This window comes from Passer domesticus, chromosome 3, assembly GCF_036417665.1.
Source record: "Passer domesticus isolate bPasDom1 chromosome 3, bPasDom1.hap1, whole genome shotgun sequence".
NCBI lineage: Eukaryota > Metazoa > Chordata > Aves > Passeriformes > Passeridae > Passer > Passer domesticus.
Window position 1 is genome coordinate 5,284,182 of NC_087476.1, and position 19,225 is coordinate 5,303,406.

Genomic DNA, 19,225 nt, shown 5'->3' on the forward strand with positions numbered 1-19,225 from the left:
TTACAGTTTTATCTGCATTTCTCTTGTGATTGCCTGGTCAAGTCAATCTTTGAAACAGGATCGTTCTAAATAAATGCACTGTTGCTAAATGCATTTGCTATGGCAGAAATCTGAAAATATTAAAAAATTAATCTTCTTCAGAGTCCTGCTGGCTTAGAGTTACTGGCTCTGGGAAGAGCAACAGAAGAACCTGGGGTCTGTGCCCTCAGTGGAAGTCAGGGATGAAAGAGCCATTGACTCTTGAAAGAACCAGTGTAATTTTTAGGATGGAAGTACCAAAGCTCAGTGATTGACTTTGCAATCTGTCTATTCCTAGAGATACACTAGATACACTAGATAGAGAGTGGAGCCTCCTGGCTGCTGTTTTACAAAGGTTGTGCTTATGTCACAGTGAGTCCATCAGTTTTCTTGAAGCCATGGGAAACACAAAACTGAGGTAGAAATAAAAGCCAAGGCATTAAGTTTCTTTAAGGATTATTAATATAGTTTGGAATTTATGTAATGGACTTAAAATATTTATCAAGCCATGTAATCTGAGGCTGCACTGAATTACTTCCCTGAGATAAATGCAGATGATACATAGGAAAAAAACACACTTTTGTTCAAGCTAATAAAAAAATGATATGCTCTAATAATTGAGAAAATTCTTATCATATGGAATATGAGAAAAGAATGTGGTTGATTACATCTCAAATTCCAGTGGGAAAACTGCCAAGAAAGTCTTTAAGAGCAATAAATGTATTGACCATTCCATTTGTGTAACAGGAATGGAACTCTGGCTGAGCATCTGGGTTTTCAGTTTGTGGTGGACAGAAAATGAGAAAACTCCACCTATTTAGGACTGAGGAACAGAAAGGACACAGGTAAAATATCTCAAATGTTTCGTGAAGGTAAAATATCTCAGATGTTTTGACATCTTTAATTCAGGCCTCTCCTTTATTCAGTGAACAGGGATGTCACCCAAGGTTAGTCTCTAAGATGAACCTGGAGGTTACCCAGCACTTCAAAGACTTAAAAATAATTTTTAGATTGATAAATTTAGTTTAGCTTAATCCTAACCTATGATAACAATTATTTTTTGCTCCACTGGAAAAAAGCTAATTTCTTCCACCAAAGCCGATCTCTCCCTTCAAACATGAAGCAGAAAATACCAGGAGCATCTAGATATCTGGAAAGTGCCTCCCACATACAAAAATAACTCAGCAGAGTGGAGTTTCAGAGGCTTTTGTGACATTTATTCTAAGTCAGGGTCCCTGTGTGGCCAACAAGACAGAACAATATTTTGAGAAGTTAATTTACTAAGATGGGAGTCTAAGACAGGAAAAAAAGAAAAGTTTTTCTGTCTACTAGATATTGAGAGAATCTGCACACCAATATTGTGTTAGATATGTATCATTTGGAAAGCTAAAGATAGAGGAATCTAAATTCTTAATATAGTTTATTAGTGCTTTTTCTTCTTGCTGTGATAGACTCTGGGAACCTGCTCTGGGAACTCTAGAAGATGCTGTAGAAATAAGAAGGAGCAGATGCTTTTTCTCCTACATATTGGATGGCTGGGTACAAAATAAAAGAGGGGTACAAATAAATAAGAATAGTAAATGGTGAAAATTTGAAAAAAATAGTTTGATCTGTATATAAGACAATACCCACAGACTAGATCTAGTTTACTGCATTGAAATATTTTGTAGGCATCAAAACAAAGAAAATACAGAAGAAACTGCAAGTGTTTATTGATCACTTTGCCATACAAAAACTAAAGATGTTGAAGATTAACAGTTAAATGCATCATGAGGTGTTGAAGGAGTCATGGTCAAAATGGTGAAAGATGAATGCCAGGAGACAAAGAGGGGCTCTACATGTCTGAAAAATGGAAACAGTAGCTTATGATTAATGAGATGGAGCTGGCATGAAAATTTAAAGACAAGGAATTGTATTCTTATTAGCAATGCCAGGCATAAAGAGTCACTATAAATGGCTGAGACTTAATGGGATTTGCTGGAGAAGAGAGGTTTAATAATCAGCCAATTTGCAGGTGATGCAAACCTGAAAGGAGGGGCTCCTATAGCAGGTGGTTGAGCTGCTCTTCATAGGAACCTCAACAAGCTGGTGGAATGATCTTTAGAGGTCCCTTCCAACCTGAGATGTTCTGTGATTCTATGAAAATAAACTATGGGAACAACTTATGAGGTGTCATGACAGAATATTCACAGAAATGTTGTTGGGGATAGGTTGTTGTTCTGAATCGTTTTCTCGGGTTTATAGGCAGCTCTTACACTTGAGTGGGGAGCTGATTCACAGGGTCTCAGTGTATGTCAGGCAGAGAGATGACTGACAAACATAACAGGATATATTCTTTACCTTATAATCCATTGCTCACTGATCTCATGCGTAGAGCTTTTCATTAGTAATGGTTATAATGATTATGCTAATAATGCTTGTTTTCTCATACAGCAATTAGAGGTTCCCACTGTAATGTGTTGAACTGTTGTATCTGTCAACAAATAAAAGAAGACAAGTCTCACTTTGTTCCTCTCCAGTGTAAGCAACATAAAAATCACACAACCTTAGAACAGTTTTAGTTGCACAGGATCTCTGAAGCTCATCTGGCCCAAAACCATGTTCAACCTCAAGTCTGTGTTGTAAAAGAATCAATCTCTACCTTATCCCTTTCCTTTGCTGGGATTACTCTGCTAAAGCCTTTCTTGTACTGGGGACTCTAAAACTGGGCACAGCAGTCCCAACACCATTTCAGAATTGCTCAAAATTGGGCTTAATCACTATTTTCAGTTCATGCACCATGCAGTGGTCAATCCAGTGCAGTTCATTGTTCGTGATGACTCTTGTGCAACTCCTCATAGAACCATTTACGTTATGAAAGACCTCTCAGATCATCCCTGCCCATGGTGGGAGGCTTGGAAGTAAATGATCTCTAAGGTCTCTTCCAACCCAAACCACTCTATGATCAAGTCCAACCCATAATGTATTTTTGTAGAGCTGTTCCCTTGACAATTGGTGTCTCTCAATTGTTTGCTGTCAGATATTTTCTGTGAAATCAGAGCTCCAGCTTTCTGAGATTCATCTGAATGATAGCCTTTTTATCCAGCATGTGGACTGCTCCCTGCAGTTTGGTGTCAGCCCCAAACTTGCTGACAGTGTGTTTCTCTCTACATAATTACAAACCATCAACCACCCCACAGTCATTTCATCTGGCAGAGCCAAGGTGCTGCTTTCCCAGGTGTGGAAAAGCAAGGGCCTGTTCTGAAGGCACAACATGAGCTCTCAGGAAGGAGCTGAGTAACCAGGAGGAGGGGAGATCTGAATTTAAACAGAAAAACAGCAACATTTGATATAAAAGCAGACAATGACAGCTGCTCTGGTCAGCACTTACTGGAGACTGAACATGGACAGAAGCAGTCAGTGCACACACAAAAGCCCTTCTGATCTGGCAGTGCTCCCATCCATTCCATCTCACCCCATGTACCCAGAAATGCAAGAACAAATACGTGTTTTAATGTTAGTGCACATGGTAATCTTGCAATCTTTATCCAATACTGATTAAAAATATACATTACAGAATTGTCTTCATTTTTGGCTTTTACACTATAGGACCAATACAAAGAAGCCACAGCATGAACAGGATCTTGGCCCAAGGATTTTTAAACTCCCATGGAAAAATCAATGGGCAAGATTCCATCTTGGTAACAGCAATGTCAGTCTGGAGGCAATGTTAAATAATAATAATAATAATAATAATAATAATAATAATAATAATAATAATAATAAACAACTCAGTAGCTAGTTGAGTTTACTTGCACTGCTGGAGATAAAGATCAAATGTTACTACAACTGGATGTGTCAATCATTAGCAGAGAGTGTTGTACCTGGCCTCCCCACTGACTGCAAATTTCAAGTTTAAGATGTAATACATCCAAAAATCATTTCGGAGTATTCCATCTATTCCAGTACAAGAAGTAAGAGGAAATTAAAATGGAAGACAAGCAAACAACCTCTTTTGTGGATGAATTTAAGCTTGAAAAATATGCTGTTCTATCTGGTCACTAAGTGAATTTTGTAATACCTGTGACGTTGAATCACCTGTCCTATCAGGAAACAGGAGAGCTATAAATCATCCTCCAGTAAAGAATTCCAGCCAATTCCACAACTACCTGATGAAGGACAGAAGAAACTTCTGATCTTGGTGGACACAAAAGGTAGGATTCACCTTTATTCATTGGCTTAAATTATTGTGATTTTTTTTCATGCATTTAAATACGACCTATCATCAGAAGACTTCTTGAAAAATTTAGGACAGTCACAGAAGAGGATTTTATTCAGTGAAAAATAAGGATTAAATAGGGAATAGTGTAACACAAGCTAAAACAAAAAGGTAGAGAAAATAGATGAACAATCAAAAATACCAGAAAATCCACCTGTGTCAAGAAAGCAGCATCTTAGTAAATTATTTGTACATAGAGAAAGGGACAGAGAGACAGTCAAACACATTGAATACATTCAGCTTAGTAAGTTCTATTGGTTCATGTTTCTCTCACCACCTATTTTCAGAGTGGGAAAATTACCACCTTGCTTAATTGACTCCTCTTCTGCAAAGTGGCTGCTAAGTAACCTTTGTGCAGTAATCCTGTACAAGTGCAATGACAGAAACTTTATTCTATTTCAGGTCTTTTTCAAGGATAATAAAAAATAATTAGGATTTTTTTTTTGTAATGGTTATCCAATTAAATTAATAATTCAGGATACACCTTTTTTATTTTTTATTTTAGAAGGAGAGATGGGAAAAACATATTCTTATGAGTTTGCCAAACTCATACAAACTAGGGATGCTAAAGCACCATCTTTCAGTGGCAGATCCCGGTATACAGATGGATTTGCAGGAAAGTCAGTAAGACTTGGCACATGTCCTGATTTATGTTTGATTGAGGGGGAGCAGGGAGGGGGAGAGAGACTGATTTTAGGACCGGTGCCTAGAAATTAATGCAGAGCAATTAAATTTACATCTCATAAACTGTAAGCATTTGGTTGAAATCAGTGGGATTGCCAAAAGTATGTTAATATCTTGGAGTGGGAAACCCACTGGGTCTTAAAAATCATTCCAATGGCATTTTGAAACTTGTATCATGTATTAAATTACCAATTATATTTAATTATAAGTTAATTCATAGAAAATATTACCGTGAATGAATACTTTGCCCATGTCTCTAAGTCAGCTTCTCCAGCTTGGTTTGCAAACTAGAAAGCTTCATCATTTCAGTGAAGAGTTTTTTTCCTTTAATATATGCTTTATGCACAAAAAGGGCTGCTTTATACTTGGATCTCATCATATTTTGCACTCAAAAGACATATTTTTGCTTGTAACTTGAGTACAGCTAAAAATAGCCCAAATTCTATTTAGTTTCTAGTTGGTAAATAAGTGAAAAGCATATTTTCTATGATATTGGGAGTATAACCTTTTGTTGCTAAACACCTAAGTCAGACAAAGGGCAAAGTTTTGTAGCAGCTCTGAGAAACACGAGTTAGAGAAGTTAATAAGAAAAACATTCTGTGATTCTAAAGCACTTCAAAGAGACAGAGGTGATGTTTAAATTTAAAGTAAGGGACATAAAGCAATACTAAGAACAGGATATCAATGACTTATTCTGTTAATTATCCATATGTTTTCCCCTGGATCAACTAGATCTTCCCTCAAATACAAGAGCTTGGAATAAGCCACCCTGTTTTGAAGGCTGTGAGAGTTTAATTGGACAGATGTGACCAGTCTTTCCAGTTTTTTGGCCTCCGAGCTCCAGCTGCCCATAGTCACAGTCCATGGGCTTTGTTGTTTAGCAGAGCTGGAGCAGCATCCCTGCCTAAGGCTGGGCCCTGTGGGTCACCCCCAGAGCAAGGTGAGAGGCTGGTGAAGAACTGGGGCCTTCCTGTAACACCTGGAAAAGAATAGTTTTTCTTAACCACTTGTTCTCCACAAGTACCAGTGTTCTCCAGAGCACCCTGTGTTTTATATAAACTGGTTGCCTCGAGGCAAAGGGCTTTGCTGAATATGAAAGGAGCAGCAAACCCAACTGGCCTCTCCCCAAGAATAATTTAAAACTAAAATCAGCAACCTCTCAAAACCAAACAAGGTAAGCTAATAATGTACCTCTGTGGTAACATGCCCATAAACTCCCTCGGAGTGGGAGGCTGGGAAAATTGCCAGAACAAGTAAATTCCACTGCAGTCACCTGCTTGCCTGCCAGAGGTAGGTGAGCAGAAACAAGCTAAATGTAACTCGTGTGACTGAATGCAGATACCTGAACTTTGTAGTGACCTCCTTGGTCACTGGAGTGGTATTTGAGCCTCCCAGGCAAGTTCAGGGTCTGGTGGATGCTTCTTCAATTAGAATCAGATATTTGTAGGATAACCTGAGTTGGATGGGACCCACAAGGATCATCAAAGTCCTACTCCTGACCCTGCATAGGAAATACCAAGAATCACAATGTTAGAGAGGGCTCTAATTTCTGTTGGCATTTCTTATTACTTGAAATATAATCAAGACTTGTCTTAAAACAAATTGAAAAAAAAAATATTTCTGAAACATGTCTTTCCCAGTTCTGCCCCAGCTCACGTGCAAGATTTCATAGTGCTGGTCACCAAGCTTTGAGCAGGTTTTGGATTTTGACTCCCACACCCAACTGTAGAGATTAGATGGACTCAGTGTCTAATTCCCCTTTCAACCAAAGCACTCCAGTCAGAGCAGGCAAAGGGGAGCAGGGGAGTTTCCAGATTCACTTAGACACAGGAACAGGCTAAGAGCAGCATCCCATCCCATTCTGCAGTTTGAAAATGAGCAATAGGCTTCCTGCTGGAAGGGCAGCAAAAATACCTGTGAATAGCTGTGGAGATATTCCATCAGGGCTACAGCAGGAAGTATAAGATTAAAAAGCAGCTGATTCATAGAAATTTGGAAATTAAAATGAAGACAGAGAATTAATTTTATTATTTTAGTTCTAAAAATGAATAGGAAGGAAGGAAGGAAGGAAGGAAGGAAGGAAGGAAGGAAGGAAGGAAGGAAGGAAGGAAGGAAGGAAGGAAGGAAGGAAGGAAGGAAGGAAGGAAGGAAGGAAGGAAGGAAGGAAGGAAGGAAGGAAGGAAGGAAGGAAGGAAGGAAGGAAGGAAGGAAGGAAGGAAGGAAGGAAGGAAGGAAGGAAGGAAGGAAGGAAGGAAGGAAGGAAGGAAGGAAGGAAGGAAGGAAGGAAGGAAGGAAGGAAGGAAGGAAGGAAGGAAGGAAGGAAGGAAGGAAGGAAGGAAGGAAGGAAGGAAGGAAGGAAGGAAGGAAGGAAGGAAGGAAGGAAGGAAGGAAGGAAGGAAGGAAGGAAGGAAGGAAGGAAGGAAGGAAGGGAGTTGAAAAAATGCCAGCAAACGCACAGGAGAAAGATGTATTTTGTATTCAGAGAAATGAAAGCTCTGTAAAAAGAAAATTAATTCCTCATTCTCACCTTTTCAGAGATGATTCTGCCAGTGGTGTTCCTGTGTCTCACAGCTGTGCTGCCTCCATCCACTGGACAGGTAAAATACCTATCTCTTGTTTGTAAAATTTGGGTGGGCCCTGAGGCACTTGTATACCAACTGAATATGGCTTTTCCCATGCACACCAAACATATGCAGAAAGAGTCTGATGAGATATTTAGGATCTGGAATGCATTTATTCTTGAAGTAATAGATATAGGATCTGGAAAGTGTTTATCCTTGAAGTCTGCTTCATTTCAAAGCAGTTGTCTGGTTCCACATTTGCACAAAAAAACATCTAAAGATTCAGCATTACTTGTAAGTTGGGTCAGAGATAACTGTATTTTCCAGAAGTTTCCATACACAAATGCAATAATCTGGACCTCCTAAAGATTTAGCACTTTTCCCATTAATTCCACATAGGTTTACATATAATTTACTTACCTCACTTCCTTTCTTAATCTCCGGTCCTATTGCCTCTCTCTTTCCTCACAGTCCCATCCACTCAGCCCATATCCCTGATTTCCCTCAAACAGCTAAATTAACACCCTGAATTCACACACAGAGTGGTTCCTCCCAACCCAAATTTAGGCTGAAATCTGTAGTTTGCTACTTCTGCATCATGTGACCTATGGCTTGACTGCATTTCCCCCTAATTCTTCAATTTCTCCTCTCAATGCTGCAGTCTAGACTAGTTGGGAATGGATGTAAAGAGGAGGCTGAGTTCCTCACATGGCTATTTTTTAATGAGAGAACATGTGAAAAGCATGAGAAATTTTATCAGTTGTGACAGAATTGGAAGAAAATCTATGGCAGGAAAGGTATAAATATTTTCTGTTCAGTGGGATGTCCAGATGAAGTACTACAAGAGGCCTGAGATTAAACAACAGATTTCTTCAATAGAAAAACATTGATAGGAAAGTTTAAAACTAGACAGAAGAGAAACACATCATAAACACAATTCATACATTCTGATGATTTTTAGATCCTCTTTCCACAAAACCTCATTAGGAAATTGTAATATTGGCAAATAACTCTGGTTCTGTTGCCTAAATGTACGAGTCTACAGGCACAGAGGCATTCCAGGATATCTCAGTCCTCCACAGAGGATTGGGAGATACAATCCAGGAATCTGGGTTATTACTGCTGAGCTCTACACTGTGGAACCAGTGAAATGTTGCTCCACATGGCAGCATCCCTGGACACACTTAGGAGACAAAGAGGACCAAAGTCCTTCCTCCCTCACTGAGATTATCTCCTTGGTTGATAATAAAATTTTGCTATTTTAATATTTCCTACACAGGATGCAGGATTTAATAACATTCAAATCAAACAGAAATACAGCTTTTTTTTTTTCTTCTTCTTTTCATTTTTTTTTTCATTTTAGGAATCTGCAGCTCTCAGTGCTCTGTCAAGCAGCAGAGCAGAGCAGCAAAAGTTGATTGTTGACAGACATAATGCCCTCAGGAGAGGAGTAAAACCAACTGCCAGCAACATGATGAAGATGGTAAGTTGTGTGCTGTAAATCTATTTTTAATGAGTGGTGGACTCTGTGAGAGATACAGGACTGTATGCAGGGTCACATTATTTTACTTAGCCACAAATTCCTTCTTCAGACCTTTCCTAAGGATTGAGCACAGCCAACACCAAGAGAAATATAAGGCTGGGCAGGTGGAAGGGGAAAAAAAATTGAAAATTTGGTGGTGTATCAACAGTAATGTTTCTTGTGAAGTAAAATTAAAAGGAGAAGAAATATCCATAGCATAATTAATTTCTTTCTGATGCATTCTTCATCAGGCTTTTCTTCCCTTGGTGCACAGTAACTTTGCTCCTACCTCCCTCTCCCCTCAAAAAATGGGATGAAAAGAGTTTTGCGTTTGACATTTTTCTTATTTAAATGTAATTTTTGTATGCTGCTCCTTTGTGAGGGGTTATTCACGAGTATGTGACAGACATTTTCTTCTTTTCTTAAGGAATGGTGTCCTGCAGCTGCAGAGAATGCCCAAAATTGGGCCAATCAATGTACTTTAAGGCACAGTCCTCCTAATCTGAGGAGAACTAGTAGGTACAGCGTGAGTGGAACTGAACAATATCACACATTATTGATGTGGCCACTTTGGGGTTTTGCTTGTTGGGGGAAAATGAGATGAAATTTTAATTCCATATTGACTGGTTTTTTGTGTAACAAAGGGAAATTTCTAGGTAGAAATCTACCAGCGAGTGAGAAAAGTTCCCATTCCCATCCCAGTTTTACATAGGTATATCCCATTTCTACAGCAGATGAAAAAATTAAATCATACTGATAAAGAATATTCTCCTAAAATATCCATCAGAAAAAAAAGCAAATCTAGAGATCTAGCGCCAGCTAAGTGCAGAAACCAACTAACATGTGCTGGTTTGAAATGTCTGGGAAGAAAGGGGCAAAAGGCAAAGGTGTAAAACTAGCTGCTGGTGCTAAGCATAGTTTCTCAGACCAGACTTAGAATTTTTAAATCCCCGGGCAAATTGCAACCTAAAACTGTCTTTGAGGTTCAGATTAACACTTCAGTCAGTCACTGGATATTGAATTTAGAGCTGTACCATGTTAACATTCCAGTGTGTTGTTGATGACTTCTACCCACACCATATCTAAGATGTGGACAGTCTTGTCAATATATTTTCCTAAAATCCAAATCCTCTGTTTTTTGCCAGGGTGAATCCCATTTGAGGACCAATGCAGTGGGGTTAGACCTGAATAAAAGCAGTAGATAAGAGCAGTATAGGCATTTTCTTGTGTGCCAGGAGCAAAATTTGGGTTATTGGGATATTCCCAAGATTACTGGGCTGTGACCTGGGTAATGATTGTGTTGGCAACTTCCAAATAGCAAAATTACAGCCATGAATCTGTAATGCACCTGTGCAGGTGTTCCTGCAGTCATGCAGAATGTCTGCAACAACCAACCACCAGCCAAACAGGCCATGCTGCAAACTGGCCAAGTGACACCTTAGTCTTTACCAAGGGTCATGTCACTCAACTGGAAAAAAACCCCAACATCCTGCTGCCCCATTTAGAATGAGAATTTCTATGGGAATCATCCTGCCTTTTGCTTGTTTGTTTTGTTGGTTTTTGTTGGGTTTTTGGTTTTGTTTTTTTTTTTTTTTTCTCATGTGTATATTATCTATGCATTTCTCAGCACCATTCTCTTTTCAGATGTACTATGTGGTGAAAATCTCTTCATGTCCTCTGCCCTGTTCTCATGGTCAGATGTTCTTCAGGCCTGGTACAATGAGGAGAAAAATTTTGAATATGGAACTGGGGCAAAACCAAAAGGTGCTATGTTTGGCCACTACACTCAGGTAGATGCATTAAAAAAAAAAATATATATATATATTTCGGGCTGAACAAATAAATGTTAGCTAAGCAAGTTTTACCCTCTCATCTTTAAAGGAATCAAATACAATGGAGACATGAGAGTTATTCTGACAAAACAAGATGAAAACTTTCAAAGGAACAGAATTAGAAAGAAAATAATAGGTAAAGTCACAAAATTAAAATGAAAATAATGGTCTAAGTGTATGCAGGAGTAAAGAGTAAAAATACTGGTATTTCAAGACTTCAGGAAGCAACAACTTATATGTTTAGCACCTGAGAATTGCCTAGATGCTGGAATAACAGGGTTATTAAGGTGTCAGCAAGGAAATATAAATAGGTTTGTTGCAGTCAACAGAGTTCTTTTGACTCAGAGGAGCTGGAAAATGGCTTATCCTAAACTTCTCCAGTACCTGCATAAAACACAGGATACAGAATTTTACATCATCATTCCTACATTAACAGTTTCAATTGAATGCAGGCATAAAGACAAAATTAAAAGTTTTATAAACATGTGTCTTGAATTATTATTGTTATATTCCCAATATTCTTTGGTTGAATAGGGGTGAAAGCAGATTTTCAGTAACGTGGGGCTCATATTTTTACCATAAAATGTAAATAAAGTGACTTAACATCATTGCACATTTCTGTGATGCATATTGTATTTAAATGACTTTTAAATGCATATTTTTCATACTCCCATGATATTTATTCTTATACCTACAGATGGTTTGGCACAATTCTTACAAGGTTGGATGTGGTTTCTCCTTCTGCAGCAACACAACGTACAGTTACTTTTATGTCTGCCAGTACTGCCCCGCGTACGTATTGATTCTGATTTTGGTACTTGTTACATTATCAAAATTAGTCAGGAGTTGGTGAAATTTGTATCAGGGCACATCACAAATAACTGAGAAACAGGTTGGAAGACTGTATTAGGAATATGAAAGGACAGAAACACACTCATGAAAAGAGTTGTCAAACAAGGAAAGGCATAAAATATTTAAAAGGGACACCAATTTTCAGATTAAATGTCACTTGCCTAAAAATCTTAATTTTCACAATAGTTAATTAGAAATAAATATTTTGCACATTCTACTTGAAATGTCAGTTCAGAAAGGCATACCAATATGTACAGTACAGTATAGTGAAGACTACATTTAATACCAAAATACTTTAACAGGAATGTTAAGGTAAAATGATGATTTCAAATAGTGCCTAAAATTAATTTCTACATTCACAATACCTTGTTGTGGGTTGAACTTGACTGATCCTCAGTAGCTCACTCAGCCTCTCTGACTCTTCTCAACAGGATGGAGTAATTAAAAAATATGGCAAAAAGTTCATGAGTGAGGATGAGGTCAGGGGATTTCATTACCAAATACTGTCATGGAAAAAAGAGACTCATCTTGGGAAAATTAACTTCATTTGTGACTAATCAAATCAGACTAGGATAATAATAAGTAAAACCAAACCTTAAGTGCCTTCTACCAGCCATGACCTTCTTCCCAAGCTCAGCTGGACTCCTGATTTTCTCTGCCTCCTCCCCCTCAGCAGCACAATGGGATGGGACTGGGGGCTCTGGTCAGTTCATCACGTGCCATTTCTGCCACTCCTTCCTCCCCTTGCTCTTCCCCCTCTCCATTGTGGGTCCTTCTCACTGGAGAGAGACCTCCATGAACTTCAGTGTGGGTCCTTCCCACAGGCTGCAGTTCCTCCTAAACTGCTCCAGCATGGATTCCTTCCATGCTTCCATTCCCTCAGGACTGGACTGCTGCAATGTGTGTCCCCCACAGGGTCACAAGTCCAGTCAGGAGCCTGATCCAGTGATGGCTTCCCATGGGATCACAGCCTCCTTCAGGCATCCTCCACAGGTTGCAGGTGGATCTTTGCATCCCCATGGGCATCCATGGGCTGCAGGGGCACAGCTGCCTCTCCATGGGCTGCACCAGGGAACCTCAGCTCAGGTGCCTGGGGCACCTCCAGCCTCTCCTTCACTGACCTGGGTGTCTGCAGAGTGATTGCTCTCATGTATTCTCACTCCTTTCTTCTGGTTGCTGTTGCATGCAGAATTTACCCTCCACTGAATGTGTTACCACAGAGCCACAATCACCATCACATGGGTCCAGCTTGGAGCTGGCCAACTCTGGCCCTGTCTGGAGCAGAGACAGCCTCTGGTGTCTTCCCACAAAAGCCACCCTTGAAAATTCCTCCCCCTCTCTGCCCATTGCCAAAGCATTTCCAAATAAACCCAGCACACATGAAAAAATTTACATATAACCAAGGACCAAGCATAAATGTAACCTTGAGTAACATAGGTAACTGAGTGTAAATCTAAACATCTTTATAATTTAATTTTCCTCTCAGATGTGGTGTAGTGACTTCATAGCTGATGTTGGTAACATTGATGTTTCAGGGGAAACCTAATAAGATCAATGAAGACACCCTACAAGGAAGGAGAGCCCTGTGGGGATTGCCCCAATGCTTGTGAGGATGGATTATGCAGTAAGTTCCAAGCATTTTAATTGTGACATGGGTAAAGTTGACACTTAAAAAAACCCTAAACAACAATTAATTTATGCATACTGATTTTTAAAATTATTTCCTGAAATACTAGGCCAGAAGCACTAACAAAGAATCACATTTCACCATGCTGTCTGCTTTACCTAGGTGAAATAACACTTTTCCATGCCCAGGAGAGATAAATCTCATCCTTGAACCTAAGAAATCCTAGGGAAGGAGGGGACTTCTTTACTTTTTTTTTTTCTCTTCTTCATCCTTTAAACAACGGTGGCAGATCAAATGGAAGTAGCAACACTCTTGATAAGAGCAAGTGGCAAACCTGACTTTTTAGAATTCTGATAGGAAATAAAAACATATGAGCTAAGTCTCACAATGCAAGATTTAATTCATATCTTCTGTTATTGAATCAACCAAATTCTCATCACAGGCTGTAGGATAAAGAAAGCTTTAAAACACCTTTTTGGATATGTAAGAATTCTCCTTGAGAAAGCCATTTATTTTCTACATGTGGTCATATTAGTGGTTTGGATGCTTCTGGGGAGTAAATGGCAACAGAGAAGAAAACATTACAGAGAAAATATTGTTCAAAAATTATTCTGAAAGGACATGATGCGGGTTTTCACTTCCCACTCATGATTAATTTTGTGTTTCAAATAATTTTCAGCCAAGCCTTGAAAGTTTGAAGATGCTTTTTTCCCACATTCCTGGCACAGTGTCCAGGATGTGCCCAGAGCTTCGTGAAGTCCACTGCTCTGCTCCTGTCAATGCAAAACTGGGATAAAAGAACAGGCTCAATTTTTACCTTCCTGGACATCCATCTCCTTAATGAATTCTTCCACCAACACTGATTCCATCCTGCCTCTCCAACATATGCAGAAGGACTGGCTTCAGTACAGTGACTCACACCAGAAAGATCTGTAGGATGATGTACATATTCTATTTATATAATGGTCTAGAGCATGGTAGAAATTTTAATTTAAATTTGTTGTTTGTTTGCCAGATATATTTAATTATTAGCTTTTCTCATCTTTCTTTTCCCAAAATGTTATCAAATAAACATTTTTTTAAAGGTCTGTGTCTCCATATGTTTATTATGTTCTTGGCATAGATGGATAGTGCTTGGTCATGTAACTACTTTTAACTTGATTGAAATTTTAAACTATTGTACTGTTAACAGGACCAGAAGATAAACAGGATTGCTTGAAATATGTAATTCTTAAAAGAAATTAGGAGAGCAGAGCAGTTTCCTGTAGATCTATTCTGGTTTAGAATCTGTTGCTGACATATGTTCTACTGTAAAATGCTCAGTTGTGAAAAAACACAAAAAATACCCCCAAAAAACCACACCAAATATAGTTAATTTAAATTAAAAATCCTGTTTATAGTGTAAGATTGCATTTAAATACAGGTAACCAAACTTGTCTTGTAAAGAAAAAGACTGAGAAAAGGGCTTAATTCACAATAACATATAGTCAAAGGTCCCTGGATTTGGAAAATTTATTTTTCATAACAAGTAGACATGTGTTTCAATTTTTTTAATATGTTCTTTCGCTGTATCAGTCATTAAATTACTCATTCTTCACTGACCAGTTCATCATAATTTTCATTCTTATTACCATGAAATAAAATTTTCTAAACTTCACCAAAGTTGTGACTTTATTAGCATTAGGTGTTGAAGGGAGCCTAAATATTTAGCAGCATGAGCAGAATCAGGTTATGTGAGAAGATTTCCTAAGCAAAAGCAGAAGTCAGGCAAGCAAACCTCCATCAGACTCCCCTTCAGAGAGAAATAACAATTTTCATAAATAACCTTCAATCCCCACTCGGTGACCTTTGGGATACAGGTGTTTTTCTGTGCAGTTAACAATGGGGTTAAATATTATTTCAGTCTCACCTTAAAGAGGTTGCACATTCCAGTCCCCTTTTAGTAAGGAAGCTGCTGTCATAATCAAGATTGCAAGTCCCAGAGCCCTTGGCACAGAATAATTTCATCACACATTTGACTCTTTCATTCCAGTGGCGTTTCTTCTAGTGTGAAAGACAAGTATTAAGTTAAAAGTTGAATTTCACAACTCAAAGTGCTTATTATTTGGGTTGGGATTTTTCCTCATTCATCTCCACCACTTTTCCCCTCCATGTCACACTGCCCTCTCAGCTGGAGACAGCTCTAAAAGTAAATTAAGGAATGCCAGGACAGAGGTGTGAGTGCTGGAACATGACTTAATACACTCTGAAATAACTAGCACAAGTCCAAATAAGAATGATTATGTTGCAATAATTAATCCAGTGTTGTTATCAATAAGAAAGTGGGCAGAGCTATTACCCTCACTCACAAAAACTCCTTTACCATGAATAATGGGTCAAGAAATCATAGCATCATTAAGGCTGGAAAAGAACTCTTAAGAGCATCGAGTCCAAATGTTTACCTGTCACTAAACCATCACTAAACCATGTCCCTAAGAATCAGAACTGCATATTTCTTGAGCACTTCCAGGGGTGGTGACTCCAACACTTCCCTGAGTAGCCTGTTCCAATGCTTGACAACCCCTTCTGTGAAGAAATTTTTTGCCAATGTCCAATCTAAACCTCTCTTGGCACGGCTTGAAGCCATTTCCTCTTGTCCTGTTTGTTATCTAGAAGCAAAGACTGACCTCCACATGGCTACAACCTCTTTATAGGAAGTTGTGGAGAGCCAGAAAATCACCCCTGAGCCTCCTTTTCTCCAGGCTGAGCCTCCCCAGCTCCCTCAGCTGCTCCTCGTCAGACCTGTGCTCCAGACCCTTCCCCAGCTCTGTTCCCTCCTCTGGATACACTCCAGCCCCTCAATGTCTTTGCTGTAGTGATTTCTGCAAGCCAAGCAACAAGAATTCATTTCTCAGTCACTCATAAGAGGAAAAAAGTAGTGTAAATAAGGTAAAAATTAATCATCACACATGTGACCCAGGACATAAAGGTCCATAAGCCTAATTCAGATCTCCAGGAAGATAATGGAACAAATTTTTTACCTGTCATTTTGTAACCATATCAGCATGGATCCTTCATGTATTGATCTTGCCAAAACAAACTCTCTTCAGTGAGTCACTCAGATGAGATGTTGTGATGGTTTAGGTAACAAACTTGGTGGTTCAGATGAAAGTACTAAAATACGGCACATCCATGCAGCTGAACACACACATCCATGGATGCTTCTGAGCTGGGGAGGAGACAGAGACCTTTGGCATCTCAGGGTCTTGGTGGATGACAAGATGTCCATAACCCAGGAGTGTGCCCTGTGAACAAGAAGACCTGATGAAACACATCTGGAGTGCTGTGTCCAGTTCTGGGCTCACTGGGACAAGAGAGACATGGAGCTCCTGGAGTGGGTTTGGTGGAGGGTGATGAAGGGACTGGAGCCTATCCCTGACAGGGAAAGGCTGAGGGAGCTGGGGCTGTTCAGCCTGGAGAGGAGACACAGCTGAGAGGGGCCCTCAGCCCTGGGTGTCCCTGTGTGCAGGGAGGGCTCCGAGCAGGGCCCAGGCTCTGCTCCAGGGCCCAGCAATGGCACCAGAGGAACGGGCAGGGACTGATCCCAGTGAGTTCCACCTGGACAGGAGGAAGAACTTCTTTCCTGTGCAGTGACCAAGCACTGAACAGAGACCAGAGAGGGGTAGAGTCTCCCTCACTAGAGATATTCCAGAAATGTATGGAAACACAATCTTGTGCTGTGTGCTCTAAGACCACTACTTTATGTGAGGCCCAGCTATCGATGTTTCTAGAGCATGAGAAATATTTAGTGACTGACTATGATACCAAAGTGCCATGTTGCAATCAGTGCTGGTAAAAGACTTAAAAGTCACTATAATATGGCTAACATATTGCAAGGCAGTTTGCCTTGCCCCTGACAGCTCCTGTCATCACTGAGATCCCCACAGCAGAGCAGCTTTCCTCCCGCACATCCTGTTCCTGCTTCCTTCCACCTTTCAAGGAGATACCCTCGACACTCTGCCTACCTTTAGCAAGGATCCAGAGCAAACAAGGAGATTCCATTAAAAGGCCTGTGGAAAGGGATTATTTCCCATTCCCCCTTCTCACCTATTCCTGAGGGAGTTCCTTGCAGAGAGCTGGCTGCTCTGGGACGGGGCCTGAATTATGTCCCACATGATGGACTTCCTGGTTCACTGTGGAAAAGTACACAAGATGGATAGGATAGGATAGGATAGGATAGGATAGGATAGGATAGGATAGGATAGGATAGGATAGGACAAATTCAGTTAGAGGGGACCTACCTTGTGCAACTTCCTGACCAAGGATTAATTTGGAATAAGTTCTGCTCTGAGTGCAAGAATCATCTCACTTGTGCAGTGGTTTAAGAGGAACATGTTGATGTGGACAATTCAGCCAAGGCAGTGTCCTGTTTCCTGCCATTACAAAGAGAATGTCTCTTAATGGCAGCTGGAAAAATTTTGTGGCAAGCAGAACTGAATTTCTTCTTCCTCTAGATTTGATGTCCTTTATAATGACCTTAAAAAAATGGGACTGTTGCACTTGAAATATTAATCATCTGAGCAGAAAGGTGCTGCCTTTTCTCCTTGTATGGAGATAATCCTTATTGATTTTCTCTGCAACATTTAGCCACAGATAAGCTTTTTAGACAAGTGTTATACAGTTAAGAAATTAACATTGTACTAATTCTAACTGGGCCATTTTCAGATGGATTTTCTGACTCTATGTCACTGTCCATCTGCTCTGCTGTATCAGATTGCTGAACATGTAAGAAAGATAAAATTTAAAAAAAAACCCAAAAAACAGAAATAATCTCTAGATAGTTTTATATGTTTGTAGCTTATAATTTTATCATTTTGTAGCTGGAAAAGAAATCGTCAGGTTTCTCAGGAGAAGCATTTTGAGATCATAGAGGGGCCTGAGAACATCTGTGCCCCAGCTGATTTAAGAAATGCTCCAGAATCTGATGGTTTGCACCCTGAAATCCTCTGTTTGGCACCCAGGCTGCCCACACAGTGATTTACACAAGAGGAAAGAATCTCCAAATTAGATGCTAATTGCAACAAATGACTGAGCAAGAAGTGACCTATTTCAATTTAATAAGAATCAAAGTTTTAATCCTTCTCCTCCCTCCATGCTGGGGTATACACAAGGGTTAAAGATTCCCTAGGCATGGCAGAGTGCTATCAGAGGCAGTTAGGACCACACATTTGGATTTAAGCAGCTGTATTTCTCCCTGAGCTGTCTGTAGGGATCCTTTAATCTCAGTCTCAGCCTGTCCACAAACCAGCTATTGCTGTAATATGTTAATAAAAAACTTCTTACTTTCTCAGCTTAAAGTGTCAAGCACTGCCTGTTTATTACTCTGCCAATAATGCATTTGCCCATAGTTTGCTGGGATTATCATTTAGTATCAAAAAATTGGTCTCAATTTTCCCATAAGTTTTGCTGTTAATGCTCACCACAGAAGTGAAGTTACCTGAGGTGGGTTACACAGGTTGGAAGAGGAAGACCATCCCCAGTGCCACCAAATTTCCTCCTTACTGAACTGATCTCACTTCTTAACCTGGCAGAAAATGATCCACAGCCTGGCTGGTACTGACACAGCCAGCCACAGAAAGAAATAATGCAGGACAATTCAGGACAAGAGGAAATGTCAAGTTTTGCCAGGGTAGGTTTAGATTAGATATTGGCAAAAATTTATTAACTGAAAGAATGATCAAGCATTGGAACAAACTACCCAGGGAAATTATGAAATCACAAAAAATGTGAAGATGTGGTGCTTAGGGCCATGGTTTGGTGGTGAACATAGAGCTCCCAGGATCAGGTGCAGCCTTGGGATGAGGGACAGACCTTGAGTCTTTGGTCACACAA

At 39.7% G+C, this 19,225-nt stretch overlaps 1 protein-coding gene across 1 annotated transcript in view; it reads left to right on the top strand.

The window, feature by feature from the left end:
- Positions 1–19,225, top strand: part of LOC135298274 (ancylostoma secreted protein-like) — a 39,669-nt gene that overhangs the window by 441 nt on the left and 20,003 nt on the right. Inside the window, exons 2-9 of the mRNA XM_064415880.1 lie at positions 766–863; positions 4,108–4,211; positions 7,496–7,557; positions 8,885–9,004; positions 9,471–9,558; positions 10,688–10,833; positions 11,573–11,667; positions 13,263–13,351. Of these exons, the coding sequence (XP_064271950.1) occupies positions 817–863; positions 4,108–4,211; positions 7,496–7,557; positions 8,885–9,004; positions 9,471–9,558; positions 10,688–10,833; positions 11,573–11,667; positions 13,263–13,351 (751 nt within the window). The 5' untranslated portion in view covers positions 766–816. The remainder of the gene's footprint in view (positions 1–765; positions 864–4,107; positions 4,212–7,495; positions 7,558–8,884; positions 9,005–9,470; positions 9,559–10,687; positions 10,834–11,572; positions 11,668–13,262; positions 13,352–19,225) is intronic.